Source organism: Mustela putorius, unplaced genomic scaffold (assembly GCF_011764305.1).
Source record: "Mustela putorius furo isolate JIRA1106 unplaced genomic scaffold, ASM1176430v1.1 tig00000275_pilon_pilon_pilon, whole genome shotgun sequence".
NCBI lineage: Eukaryota > Metazoa > Chordata > Mammalia > Carnivora > Mustelidae > Mustela > Mustela putorius.
The window spans coordinates 3,870,806-3,884,239 of record NW_025421341.1 but is presented as its reverse complement, the minus strand read 5'-3'; the positions used below and the strand labels follow the sequence as shown (position 1 = coordinate 3,884,239).

At 32.1% G+C, this 13,434-nt stretch overlaps 1 protein-coding gene across 3 annotated transcripts in view; it reads left to right on the top strand.

The window, feature by feature from the left end:
• Positions 1-13,434, top strand: part of BOLL (boule homolog, RNA binding protein) — a 61,697-nt gene that overhangs the window by 4,926 nt on the left and 43,337 nt on the right. For all 3 annotated transcript variants that reach the window (XM_004772173.3, XM_013045719.2, XM_004772177.3), the window contains exons 3-7: positions 1,744-1,835; positions 3,675-3,729; positions 5,246-5,321; positions 9,280-9,407; positions 11,799-11,870. In XM_004772173.3, coding sequence (XP_004772230.1) covers positions 1,744-1,835; positions 3,675-3,729; positions 5,246-5,321; positions 9,280-9,407; positions 11,799-11,870 — 423 coding nt within the window. The remainder of the gene's footprint in view (positions 1-1,743; positions 1,836-3,674; positions 3,730-5,245; positions 5,322-9,279; positions 9,408-11,798; positions 11,871-13,434) is intronic.

Below are 13,434 nucleotides of genomic sequence, written 5' to 3'. Positions count from 1 at the left end.
ACAGACAGTTGTTTTTCCTAATTTAAGAAAATCCTTGTGCCATTAGGGTATGAAATTTTATTACTATTTCCCTGTAATCAACCTTTTACATTTGGATGAAATTATTTTTTTTCTGCTCCAGAGAAATATTACACTTACTGTATTTGTCAGAATAAGATTATTAAGCAAGTATGTGATTGGTTCACTAAAAATAAAGAAAAATTATTTCTAATGAAATGTTTATTTTTTAAAATATTTTTTGTTTCTGTGGAAAATAGTAATGGCTGACCATAAATACACAAGTTGACTCTTCATGTTCAAAATTAATTTATGTTACAAACAGTATATTTTTAAAATAAATCCTCAATAAATGGAAGCATTTGTATGACTAGATTATTCTAGGTTACTGAATTCTGTCAACTACATTATGAACTTTGGAGGCCATTGTTACAGTGCAGTTATAATTTACAGGTAATTGCTAGGGTCCCCTCCCTGGTTCTTATCCCTTTTCCAAAACCAGACAATTGCCAACAAGGAAATAGTTTACTTTAGTAGGAAGCTGTGTCAAACTTTTTAAAATAATTCTTTTTAGAAGCTTATAGCCCCTCTTTCTTCATACTTAATCATCTTAACTTCCTGTCTCCTTATTTTTCAATTAAGAAGTAGAGTCGCAAAATTGAACTTGTGTCTCTTCTATCAGAGAATAGTTTGAATTAATTTGCATTCAAATCTCTAATAAAAATTCTTATTCTGGCATTGACTCCATTTTCAGTTTATTGAAATAAGAGATATTTATTATTCTTAGATTAACTCAGTATTTGTTATTATCCAGTTTAGCAGCTTTAGGATATCAGCTAAGCTGCTAATGGATGTAAGTAGTGAGGTAGCAGAGGAACTCAAGAGGCATAGCCCTTCTATTGGGCATGTCTTTTTCTATGTATCTAAAGAAAATTTTTTTCTAGAGATATTTAAAGTTCCCCATGGCATAGTTATACCTGAGCCAGAAAATGAAACTAAGTGAATTTAGTGTGACTACTCTAGGTAAAGGTGATATGAGTCTATTAAGAGACTATTTCAATTAAAACCATCTTTGTAACTATCTTGTCTATAACTATAATCTAATAATGACTCAGATTTTTATTTTGAATGACTCAGATTTTATTTTATTTTATTTTGAATCATAATGTCATTATTTAGTCAAAATGTATATTGAGTACAGATAAATTATCTAAACTTTAAATCTTGTAGTCACTTCACTGGTATCACAAACTGAGTTCAAGTACTTTTGGAAATACTCCTTTCCTAAGACCTCATTCTTTATGGAGACAGCTGATTAAAATAGAGGGACTGGTACATACCAAAATCCTTGTTCCACTGCCATAATCATGAGCCTCTCTGGGCCAAAAGAACCAATAGTACTATGCCATTGCTATAGGTTACAGCATGCCTAATTTAAATTATTTTTTAAACTGACCAAAAAGAATTCATCTAAATATTAGTGTACTTTCTTTGTAGTTATAAAGTAATTCAGCTTAAAATTTTTTTATTGCTTGAATAGTTTAACAACATGATTACTGCATAAAGCAATGTATTTACATTGATTCTAATAACTTAGTGGTTTGTGTACTGTTTTAATGCTAAGAGACATTCCTATATTCATATTACTATTTGCTTATAATCTTTTCTGTCTCCAAAACAAGTATAAGACTTGTTTCATTTTTTAGCAATTAAAAAAATTTTTGTGTGTTTCTTTTATGCCATTAGACAAATGAAAATGATTTAAGAAAATTTTTTTCCCAGTATGGGTCTGTAAAAGAAGTGAAGATTGTAAATGACAGAGCTGGAGTGTCCAAAGGGTTAGTATCACTATAGAAAGTACATAGAATTAACAATTGTGTTTTTATTGGGTTACTAGGTTTTATATACTCACTTACTTTGATTCCAATTTTTAAAAAGAGAATCTCATACCCTCTTCTTTTCTTCCTATCTTTAATCTTCCATTTGGTGTGGGTGTGTGTATTTTGGAGGGAGGGGTAACATAGTAACATTCCTTAATTTGTTGGGATGTTATTCTTGCATGGACTGAGGGGTCATTCAATGTTAGGTAGCAAGCTTTTAATTTTGAGTAATGTACAGCAGCTAAGGAACCAGAAGTTAAAGAAATCAGATACTTTTAGAATTGTATGCTTGCTTTAGACTAGAGAAAGCTTTATTTGAAAAAAGCTGACACAAAGGAATATCTGTAGGTTTTGCCTCAGATACCTAGAGAACTAACCTGAGAAATACAATTTTAATGAGAATGATTTTTAATTGCCAAATCAAAGAGAATGAAAACTGGGAAGAAATCAGTAGGATTTGTCTAAAAATCACTAATAACCTTAGAGCAGTTTCAGTGGCTTGGTATAAGCAAAAGCCAAATTTCAGAGAAGAAAGAGATAGTTTACATAGTGTACTCAAGAAGTTTGACAACAAAGTTAAAGAAAATGGGTAAGACAGTGGAGATCAGTGAAGGACTGTGTTTTCTTGAAGGAGAGGCAGAACATACATGAATAGACAGAAGAGAAAGGACCAGTGAGGTGGAAAGAAAATTATACTAGTGGAAAACCTCATTCAAGTATGTCAGATAAGCACTTTGGAAGAGATGGGATTCTGCAGAGAGGTTATTTTTAAGCAATTGAGATACTTCCTCAGACTGACAAACAGTATTAGGATGAAGTGAGATTGTACCTCTTGTATATGGTTAATAGAATTCTCAATATTTTGGTAATATCCTTTTTTTAACCATTGAAAAACACATAGAGATGTATACTGTATTTTATGCCTTTTCCACTGGGTGGTGTATGTGTTCTACAAAAAAATTAGCATAAAACTATTAGCCCTTGTTTAATGTTTGGGCACATAGAAAAAGAAATTCCTTTGTTTAAAAAAATAAACTTTTTATACAACAGAGTAATTATGAATCAAAATAGTAGTCAAAATATTTAACACTACTCTAGTTTCCTTAAGTTATCTACATTGAAATTGTGCTGGGGGGATATACCTTTTATTTCTTTCATATCTTTTTGTCTTCTTTGGCTTTTTGGATGTTGCATACATAATGTATTTGTATCTTGAACATTATACGAATTGTACTCTGAGAGTAACAATTATATATAAAAAGCAGATATAAAATCTAGGATGTACACATTTTTAATTGATTTATATTTGAAAAACACTAATAATTGCATTATCAGTTTATATGTACTAATAATAAATAATGTATCTATATACTCATTTTCACATATAAAAAATTTTTGTGTTGAAATTTTTATTTTTTTGAAGTTTTTTTTCCTACTCTGATTCCTATTTAAGCTAAACTTCTATTATTTTAAAAGGGATTATTGCTCTGTACTAAAATTTATTATATCCTAATTTGTAAGCTAGAACATGAATCCTTCATGCTTTCCTGATTTGTATACAGCTCAGATCTGAAACTGTTTTAAGATCCTGGGTTTGTTTGGGTTTTTTTCCCTCTTAGTGCCCTGACTCTAGGAAGAGGTCACAGTGTTATGCTCTGAAGGATTCTCTTAAATTTTGCATGGTGGTGCACCATAGAAAACCGCTCATTCCTACAGTGGCCCATTCTTAAAAAGAAATTTAATTTTAATATAACTCTAATATAATGTTCTAAGAAAATAATTTATATATTTATTTAGGTATGGTTTCGTCACTTTTGAGACACAAGAAGATGCACAAAAAATTTTACAAGAGGTGAGATTTTTTTGATGTATTTAACTTTGTTTTTTGGAACTTCTTTGAAACTAATCCTTTAGGATACTTTTTTATTATTAGCTTTTCAATACAATGATTAATTGCTAGAAAAATATTTTTATAAAATATAAAAATGCAAATATTATTTGCATCTCAAGATTGACATTGGTCTCAAAAAAAATTGAATAAAAAAAGATTAAACAGAGGCTCCTGACTGACTCAGTTGGTAGAGTGTGCAGCTGTTGATCTTGGGGTTGTAGGTTTGAGCCCCACATTGGGTGTAGAGATTACTTAAAAATTAAATCTTTTTTTTTTAAGATTAAACAGAAATTTTATCTACAGAAAAACATTCCAAATCATTGCATGAGTATGTTTGCAAAGTTATAATATAATTTTTTACTTTATTTGCTTACTAAGAACTTGGGAATATATGTTTTCTGTAGTGTTACTAGCACTTTGAATTACTAACAGCACAACAAACATGGATACCTAGAGTGAAATTATCTGAGATTATTTCCCTCCTTTCTGAAAAACTTACATAAGCTAAGAAAAAATCTATAGCCTGCAGTTCAGTGTAATAACTTTAAATCTGACAAATGTTACATTTTATTTTTTAGGAAAAAATAGAGTTCGAATTATACTTTATTAAATCACATGCAGCTGATCATTATTTTTAATAGTTATGTTTTATAAAGTCACCATGAACATTCAGTTAGCAAATACTGACTGTTCTTCCTAGAAGAAATACAAAGTTCCCACTAGTTTCTGTTTACATTAACCAACCAACCAGTGAATACATAACTTTGTTTTGTGTGTGTTTCTGTTTAAAGACATCATGTTAAATATATATTGTTGATTGACTAACATTGAACTCCTGGCCAACAGCACTGTAACTCGTGTCTGAATTAAGCCTATCTAAAACATTTTCTCAACAAGGCAAATGACAGTCTTCTTGTGCTTAGGAACTTAGCCAGCACTTTAACACTACACTTGAGGGCCATTTTAAATAGCAAAATTTAAAAAAAAACTAAAAAAAAAAAGATAGCAAAATCACCAACATAAAATACAAAAAAAAATTGGCACTAAACAACATGAAACGACTCTTTTTTAAGAGCTGAGACAGAGTGTTGCCTTATTTGACCTCAGCCTGGGACTGTGTATGTCAGGCAATTCAAAATTTTCACCTCACTGCTCATGTCCACTAGTAACTGCTTAAATTGCCACAAGTTTGCTTTGGGGGTTACAAATAACTTTAATGAATAGGAGAATTCCCAAATATGGGATCTATGAATAGAGGACTGACTGTATTCCAATTAAAGAACTGGGGTCAGACCATCGGAACCAAAATTCAAACCCAGATCTTTAAATATCCAAAGACTTTGTTCTTTCCAGTATTCTGGCTGCTTTCAAAAAATGTTATAGTCTGAATTTTAAAAATTGTTTCTCACTAATTTTTCATTAATGGTTTTGTAAAATAGTAGTACCAAGATAATAAAATAATTTTTTCTTATTTTAGGCTGAAAAACTTAATTATAAGGATAAGAAACTGAACATTGGTCCAGCAATAAGAAAACAACAAGTAGGAATCCCTCGTATGTATTGAGAACTAATGTATTTTTCAGTGTTTTTGCATGGGTTCTTTTTTGAAATATTACTTTTTTTGAAGAACTTAATTAAAATATCATGTTTCTTTCATTTAATAAAGTTATTTTAGCAAAGTTGGTGATCAAATGAATATTTCTTACCAAAATTAATATATGTTAGATTTTGGAGGTGCAGGGAAAATTTTACACAAACAATGGTGTTTACATATATTGCATATAGTGACATCTTTAAAGGAAAACGCTTCTACATAAAAATACAATTTAAAATTGCAAAGGTAATTAGAATTATTTTGGTAAAATAATTATTCTAATTATTAATTAGAAACTTTTCTAATTAGAAAAGTAATTTAAAATTGGAAATTGAAGAGGGGTGCCTGGGTGGCTCAGTGATTTAAGCCTCTGCCTTCAGCTCAGGTCATGATCTCGGGGTCCTAGGATCTTGCCCTGCAGCAGGCTCTCTGCTCAGCAGGGAGCCTGCTTCCCACCTTCTCTCCCCCTGCCTCTGCCTACTTGTGATCTGTCTCTTTCTGTCAAATAAATAAATAAATAAAATTAGAAATTGAAGATACTGAAAGTAAGAATATAGAACCAATATCAGAAACTCTAGTTGCAATGGTAGGTACTGTAGCCCAACCAGATATGTTATAATTATGAAGGAGCAATTCCTAAAGCTTTAAGAATTGGCACGGTTGTGCCTTCCTTAAATTTCTGTAATGCTGTCCACTCTACTCTTCTTGTTTTCTCACTCTTCCTCTATTATATTAGGCATCTTTACAGTTAGATTTTACCCAAAGATTTACTGAACTCTATAGTCGTCTTTAGCTGGAAGGAGATACCTAAAATCAGTAACTGAATTTTCTTATTCTTCCTTAACTGTGCCCTACTGTCTATTGGGATGTTTAAAACATTAGGTTGTTATTGTATACCTGTTAACAAATTAATAGCTGTGCTCCTTTGTACTGTTCTACTTTTGACTGAGAAATTAACAGTTATGGGGTACCTGGATGGCTCAGTTGGTCAAGTGATTGCGTTTGGCTCAGGTTATGATCTCAGGGTCCTGGGATCAAATCCTGCATTGGGAATCCCTGCTCAGCAGGGAGCCTGCTTCTCCCTCTTCCACTCCCCCTGCTTGTGCCGGCTCTCTCTCTCTCTCCCTCTGTGTCTCTCTGTCAAATAAATAAATAAAATCTTTTTAAAAAATAGTTATCAAGTTTAATTTTGACTTAGTTATGTTAATTTAGAAGATAACTGAAGAGTGCCCTAAATAGGTTAATACTTCTTATTAGTTCCAAGATGTAAGCTGTAACATATAGTAATAGTTCTATATTACCAGCCGTAGGTATAAGTAGTAATGTTCATATTATGACCCGTAAATTGCTTTAAAGAAAAAAAAACATAAATCACCATTCTGAATGCTTTCAAATAGTAAATTTGAGAAGTATAGGGTTAATAACGTAACCAAATAGTTGCATTAGCCTTCAAATCCAGGCCAAGTTGACTCCAAAGCTCTTTATACTTTTCTGCAAATAAATTTTAAGTATAAAAGTAGACTTATAAGATATGGGGGATTTTTATCTCAGTTTTTTTTCAAATCTATAGCTTGTTTCATCTCTATTATTAATATTCTAGTCCTAGCTACTCACCTCATTTGCCTTGATTACTGGATGAGCCTCCTAACAGGTCTTTCGTTTTTTTTTTTAAGATTTTATTTATTTATTTGACAGAGAGAGATCACAAGTAGGCAGAGAGGCAGGCAGAGAGAGAGGAGGAAGCAGGCTCCCTGCTGAGCAGAGAGCCCGATGCGGGACTCGATCCCAGAACCCTGAGATCATGACCTGAGCTGAAGGCAGTGGCTTAACCCACTGAGCCACCCAGGCACCCCTAACAGGTCTTTCTGAATCCCCTTTTTTGTACCTTCTGACCCATCATATACAAGGCAGCCAGAGTGATCTTTCAGAAGTGTATATTTCATATTATTCTTAGCTTATTTTGAGCTCTTCTTTCCTTTTTTTCCTATACGTTAGCCATCTAACTTTCTTTCAGTTCCAGAACAATCCATACTCCTGATATACATTATTTTCTTTGCCTAGAACACCCTTTGCCATCCCATTCCCATCCCAATCTTTTTTTTTTTTTCTTTAAGATTAGGTGTGGAGCCCAATGTGGGGTTGAACTTATGATCCTGGGATCAAGACCTGAGCTGAGATCAACAGTCAGACACTTACCCAACTCAGCCTCCTCGGTGCATCCCAATCATTCTTTAAAGCTCAGCCCAAACATCATTTCTTCACAAATTAAATATAATTAGAAAGTTCATACTACCCCGTGAAATACCCTATACTACCTCTTAATGTATTTATCAAAATTGTATTTAATTAATTAATTATGTAATAAACTAATAACTATTTTCTCTACCTGAAGGTAACTTTCATATGACAGGTCCAGGTTTTTTTTTTCCTTTTGGCTGTATCAGCAATGCCTTGTAATAGTACTTTCTCAATTTTATTTATTTATGTAACAGATAAACCTGCGGTTCCTTGAGTATCTTGAAGGGAAATCCATGAACCTCCTGAATTTGTGCAAAAAAAATTTTAATGTGTATATCCCTGAGAAAAGGATGCATGATTTTCATCAGATTCTCAAAAGGATGAGATTAAGAATCACTAAAATAAGTAGTAACAATACAGATGAAATATAGTGAAAATATAAAAGCTCAGAAGTGGTAGTGTTGCTTAAAGTGGTAGGCCAGTGCTCCTCACGGTGTGGTTTGCAGCCAGTAACAGTTCAATTGGAATCTCTCAAAATGCCCTATCCCAGACTTATTGAATCTAAATCTCTGCTAATGTGGCCCTGGAATTTGTATCCTAATAAACTATCTAGGTGATTTTAATGTACGTTAAAATTTGAGAATTACTGGTATAATGGAAAGAGGATTGCCTTTTCCAGTAATTTACATAAATTTGCTGGTCAAGTACTTAATTGACTTGGCTTAAGTACTTAAGTACTTAATCTGACTTGGCTTATATAACTTTTTCAAGTGTTCTCTTGACAAAAAAATATTTCTTTTATTTTGGGGGAGGGAGGGTTTATATATAACTTGATCTGATAAAAGAGATGGGGACCCAGAACTACACATGAAGATTTGTGTTCATGTTTGCAATAAGCAGCAGTTGTAGCAAAGGGAGGCTGGAAAGTAAGAGTCATGGTCTCAATGAATGCTTGTGGTAATAGAACCAAAGAATTTGTAGGATGGAACCAAAATATCTTCAGGAGAGTATGGAATCTTTTCCAACTTCACTGCCTTCATCATCTTTGGCCTTTTACAAATAAAGGTCTTAACTAAGGTCTTAGGTCTTTTTTTTTTTTTATTAGGGGCGCCTGGGTGGCTCAGTGGGTTGGGCCTCTACCTTCGGCTCAGGTCATGATCCCAGGGGCCTGGGATCGAGTCCCGCATGGGGCTCTCTGCTCAGCAGGGAGCCTGCTTCTCCTCATCTCTCTCTCTGTCTGTCTCTCTGCCTATTTGTGATCTCTCTCTCTGTCAAATAAATAAATAAAATCTTTAAAAAAAAAAAAAAGGTCTTAGGTCTTAAGACCCTAGGTCTTAAGGTCTTAGGTCTTAAGACCTTAGGTCTTAAGGTCTTAGGTCTTATGACCTTGCTGATAATAATTTAAATTTTTAAGCTTTGTGTTAGATCACATTGTTATTAAAATCTAAATTGGTGAGTTTTTAGTATTCTTTATTGAATTTATTTCTTTTTCCTCACTTTAAGCTAATAAAAGTTCTAAGATAGTGAGTTTGAAAATATATACTTCAAAAATACTTCAACATTTGGAATTTTTAATTTGCAACATTCAATTTTTACTGTAATTGTATCAAGTGTTCAGAAATTACCTTTTTAAAAGTTAAACTGAACATTTTAATTATTATTATTTAATCTTTATTTAGGTTCCAGTATAATGCCAGCAGCTGGAACAATGTATCTAACAACTTCAACTGGATATCCTTACACATATCATAATGGTGTTGCTTATTTTCATACTCCAGAGGTAGCTTCTGTCCCACCACCTTGGCCTGTAAGTAATTTTCATCTTAAAAGGGTTTCCATCTATTCTATCAATTTTTTAAAACATTTATTTCTGAAATATTTCAACCATAGACAAGTATGAATAATAATTAACAGCCATGTAGCTACCACTTATTTAATAAATGTTAATATTTTGCCATATTTATGTAAGTTCTTTTAATAAGGAGAAATGAAATAAGAGAAATTCAGGTATAGTCTCCTTGCCCCCATCTTATTACCCTCCTTTTCTCTTCAGACATATTTGGAATATATAACCATAATATCTTTCCTATCATTTTAGGTTTTTATTACAAATGTAGGTATCCTTAAACAATAGGGTGTTTTTCACATGTAGATCTTAAATCTGGAGTTCATGTTTACTAGTCCATCCTCTTTCATTATTTTGAAAGGAATCCTCTATGAAATACCACATTTTGAGGGTTGTTCCTCTGGGCTCTCTATTCTGTTCTGCTGGTGTGTTTGCCCTGTCCAATTCCATGTTAATTCCTATTGCTTTAGAATGAGTGCTAAAATCTGGGCAGTCCTGTCACTTTTTTCTTTAGGAGTCTCTCATCTATCCTTAAGTCTTTACTTTTGTAAATATAAATTTTATAATCCAGCTTGTTCAATTCTGTGAAAAGCATTTGTTGGATTTTTATTAGAATTGCATTGAATGTGTAGATTAATTTGGGTATAATACTGAATTTTACCATCCACAAACATTTATTTAGGTCTTTTATTTCCATCTGTCTATAAAATTTTCTTTCTCCGTAAAACGGTTTAGTATATCTTTTGTTGGATTTATTCTTAGGTACTCTGTGGGTTTTGTTGCTTTTACGATGGTATATTTTTAAATCATACTTCCTAATAGGTTGTGACCTGTTTGCAATAATACTTTTTTTAAATATTAACATTTGATCAGAAACCCTCCACAACTTCCATGGAGATAATCAGTTATGATTCAGTATACTTACGTTTCTTTCTGTTCTTTTCTCATTTTTTCTCCATTGAGTTATTGTACCAACATTTTCTCTGCCATAGTATTTATATGATAACATGACCTTGTTCTTGAAAAAGGAAACAAGTTCAATGATTCATGATTAAGCTTTATATATACTTATATAAGCTTTATATATATAGTGTATATATTTATGTACACACTGTAGGTTTTGGTAGATAATCTTAGCCAAAACCAAGGTTTCTCAGCCTCAGCAATATTATATTTTGGGCCAAATGATTCTGTGTTCTTGAATGCTAATCCTGTGCATGGTAGGATGTGTAAGCAGTGTCCTAGTCTCCCCACAACTATAAAAACCAAAAGTATTGCCATATGTTTTCTTGGGGGACAAAGTCACACCTGATTGAGAATTACTACCCCAAATCCATTAGGAAATTATTTCATATTCTGTTTGTTAAAAATTAAAAAGTATTGAATTTATCATGAAAAAATATTGAATTTTAATAAATTTTTCCCATATCTGCTGAGATTTTTTTCTCCTTTAATCTACTAATAGAAAATAAGTATCATAGTAAATTACATTATTCTTTTCTAATGTTAATCTGTGATATAATTTTATTAGCATATTATAGTCTGAAAATTGTGTAAAACTATGATATTTTTCTTCATTTTATGGAGGGAAAGGAGTGAACATTAAAATAAAACTGTAAAGTTAGATCCCATGTTAGAAATTGAATCTTAATTGCTATCATTAAAGCTAATTTTACCTATCTTATAATACAGTTTGCCTGCTTTATTAATGGTCTGGTTTTAAATACTCTATTTCGGTGTTTACTCTAGTACTTTGAATAATGAAGTGTTACGTGTATTTTCTTCAAACAGGGAGAAATCACTTGAAGTTTATTGATCAATTCATTTAAATATCAAATTAATAAAATAGGATTTTATCAATGCTTTAATAAATAATGTATTTGACTTAAATATATAACAAAGGAGCAGGATTTAATTATTTGTAAGCAGTGGAAAATCAGTGGCGAAATCAAATATGATTAATCATTCAGTTATGTGTTGTGTAAGCATTATCTACTGCTGGTCTCTTGATAGAAATAGGCACTGTCACCTTAAGTCCAGCTGCCATTTTCTTTTAAATATTCTCTTAGAACTATATTTTCATAATCTTTGGGGTGAAAGCAATTTTTCTGGTGGTTGTCTTTTAATATTACCATGAAAATGAAACCAAAGTGGGAATACTGTGATGATTTTAATAGACTTAAGTTGCATTAGTAATAATAATATGAAAAAGAGGTAGAAAAATGACATTTCCAATTATAGATCATAAGTTGATTGGGTTTAGGTAACAATTTGGGATAAATTTTATAATAAACTATTTTAAAGAATTTTGCCTAGGCCTAAAATAATCTCTCATTTTTTTCCCTCTTATAGTCACGTTCTATATCTAGTTCCCCTGTGATGGTAGCTCAGCCAGTTTATCAGCAACCTGCATATCACTACCAGGTAAACATGAAATTAAAAAGAAAATTCTCTTTAATACTCAGTCCTTTTTCAGTAAATTTCATTGTATTCTTTCTCATGTAGATATTCTCGTAATTAAAAAAAGATAGTTAAGCCTTGATAACAATGCTGGGCTTGGTTTTTTTCTTCTCTTATGGGGAACTAAACAATATTATACAAGAAGATGGCAGGTTTTCTTCATTTAACTAAATGTAATGAGGCCGGTTTTGCTCCCTTGGCTAACATTTAATTGTTTTTAAAAACAATTCCCAAAGCAACATATAGATAACACATACCAAATCACAGGTTGATTTTTTAATGTCATTGTTAACATTATGTCACTTTTTTGCTATTGTATTTAACATAATCCATATTAAAATAAGTAATATATTATGGTTCACATTATGGCAGCCTCTTTTATTTAACCACACTCTTCATTAATTCTTGTGGGAGACTGGGGATAAAGGAGCCATAATGCCAGACCTTTTGGTGTTTTGTAAACAAAGAATACCTGTTGACATACTGTCTATGACTGCTTTTGTACTATAGTGGGAGGGTTCAGTAGTTGCAACAGAGATATTATGGTCTGCAAAGCTTAAAATATTTTCCCTCTGGCCCTTTAAAGAAAAAGTTTGCCAATCTCTCATCTATTACACTCAAAAATAAAATCACATTCTTTCCTACCTCTGGGATTGTGGAAGAGAAATTTTTCTTTTTTTTTTTCTTTTGAACTTTTAAAATAGACCCAGATTAAATGTTAAGTTTACTGGAATTCTTTTTAATATTAAACTGGGTTTTGGGAGGACAGTGGTGTTTAAATTTTATTTTATTTTATTTTTTTAAGATTTTATTTATTTATTTGACCGACAGATCACAAGTAGGCAGAGAGGCAGGCAGAGAGAGAAAGAGGAGAAAGCAGGCTCCCTGCTGAGCAGAGAGCCCGGATGCGATGCACGGCTCAATCCCAGGACTCTGGGATCATGACCTGAGCCGAAGGCAGAGGCTTTAACCCACTGAGCCACCCAAGCTCCCCTTAAATTTTAAATAGTATTTAAGATTTAAACTTACTGGGGCGCCTGGGTGGCTCAGTGGGTTAAGCCGCTGCCTCTGGCTCAGGTCATGATCTCAGGGTCCTGGGATCGAGTCCCGCATCGGGCTCTCTGCTGAGCATGGAGCCTGCTTCCCTTCCTCTTTCTCTGCCTGCCTCTCTGCCTACTTGTGATCTCTCTCTGTCAAATAAATAAATAAAATATTTAAAAAAAAAAAAAAGATTTAAACTTACTATTATATATTAATGTATATCATATATTATTATATTACATTATTTATTTATAATAAATTTGTAAATTCTATTACTATGCTAATATAAAACTAAAGTGTTTCACTTACTAAAGATGAAAATAACTTTATGACATATGTTTAAAATATATATATTTAAAATATGTATACTAAAGTAACTTAATGACATATATTTAAAATACATGACTTTCCCTAAGTTACCTCCATATTTCAGCAGAGGCCCCAAAAACAGAACATTAGGTACCAGATCTTTCAATATGACAAGCCA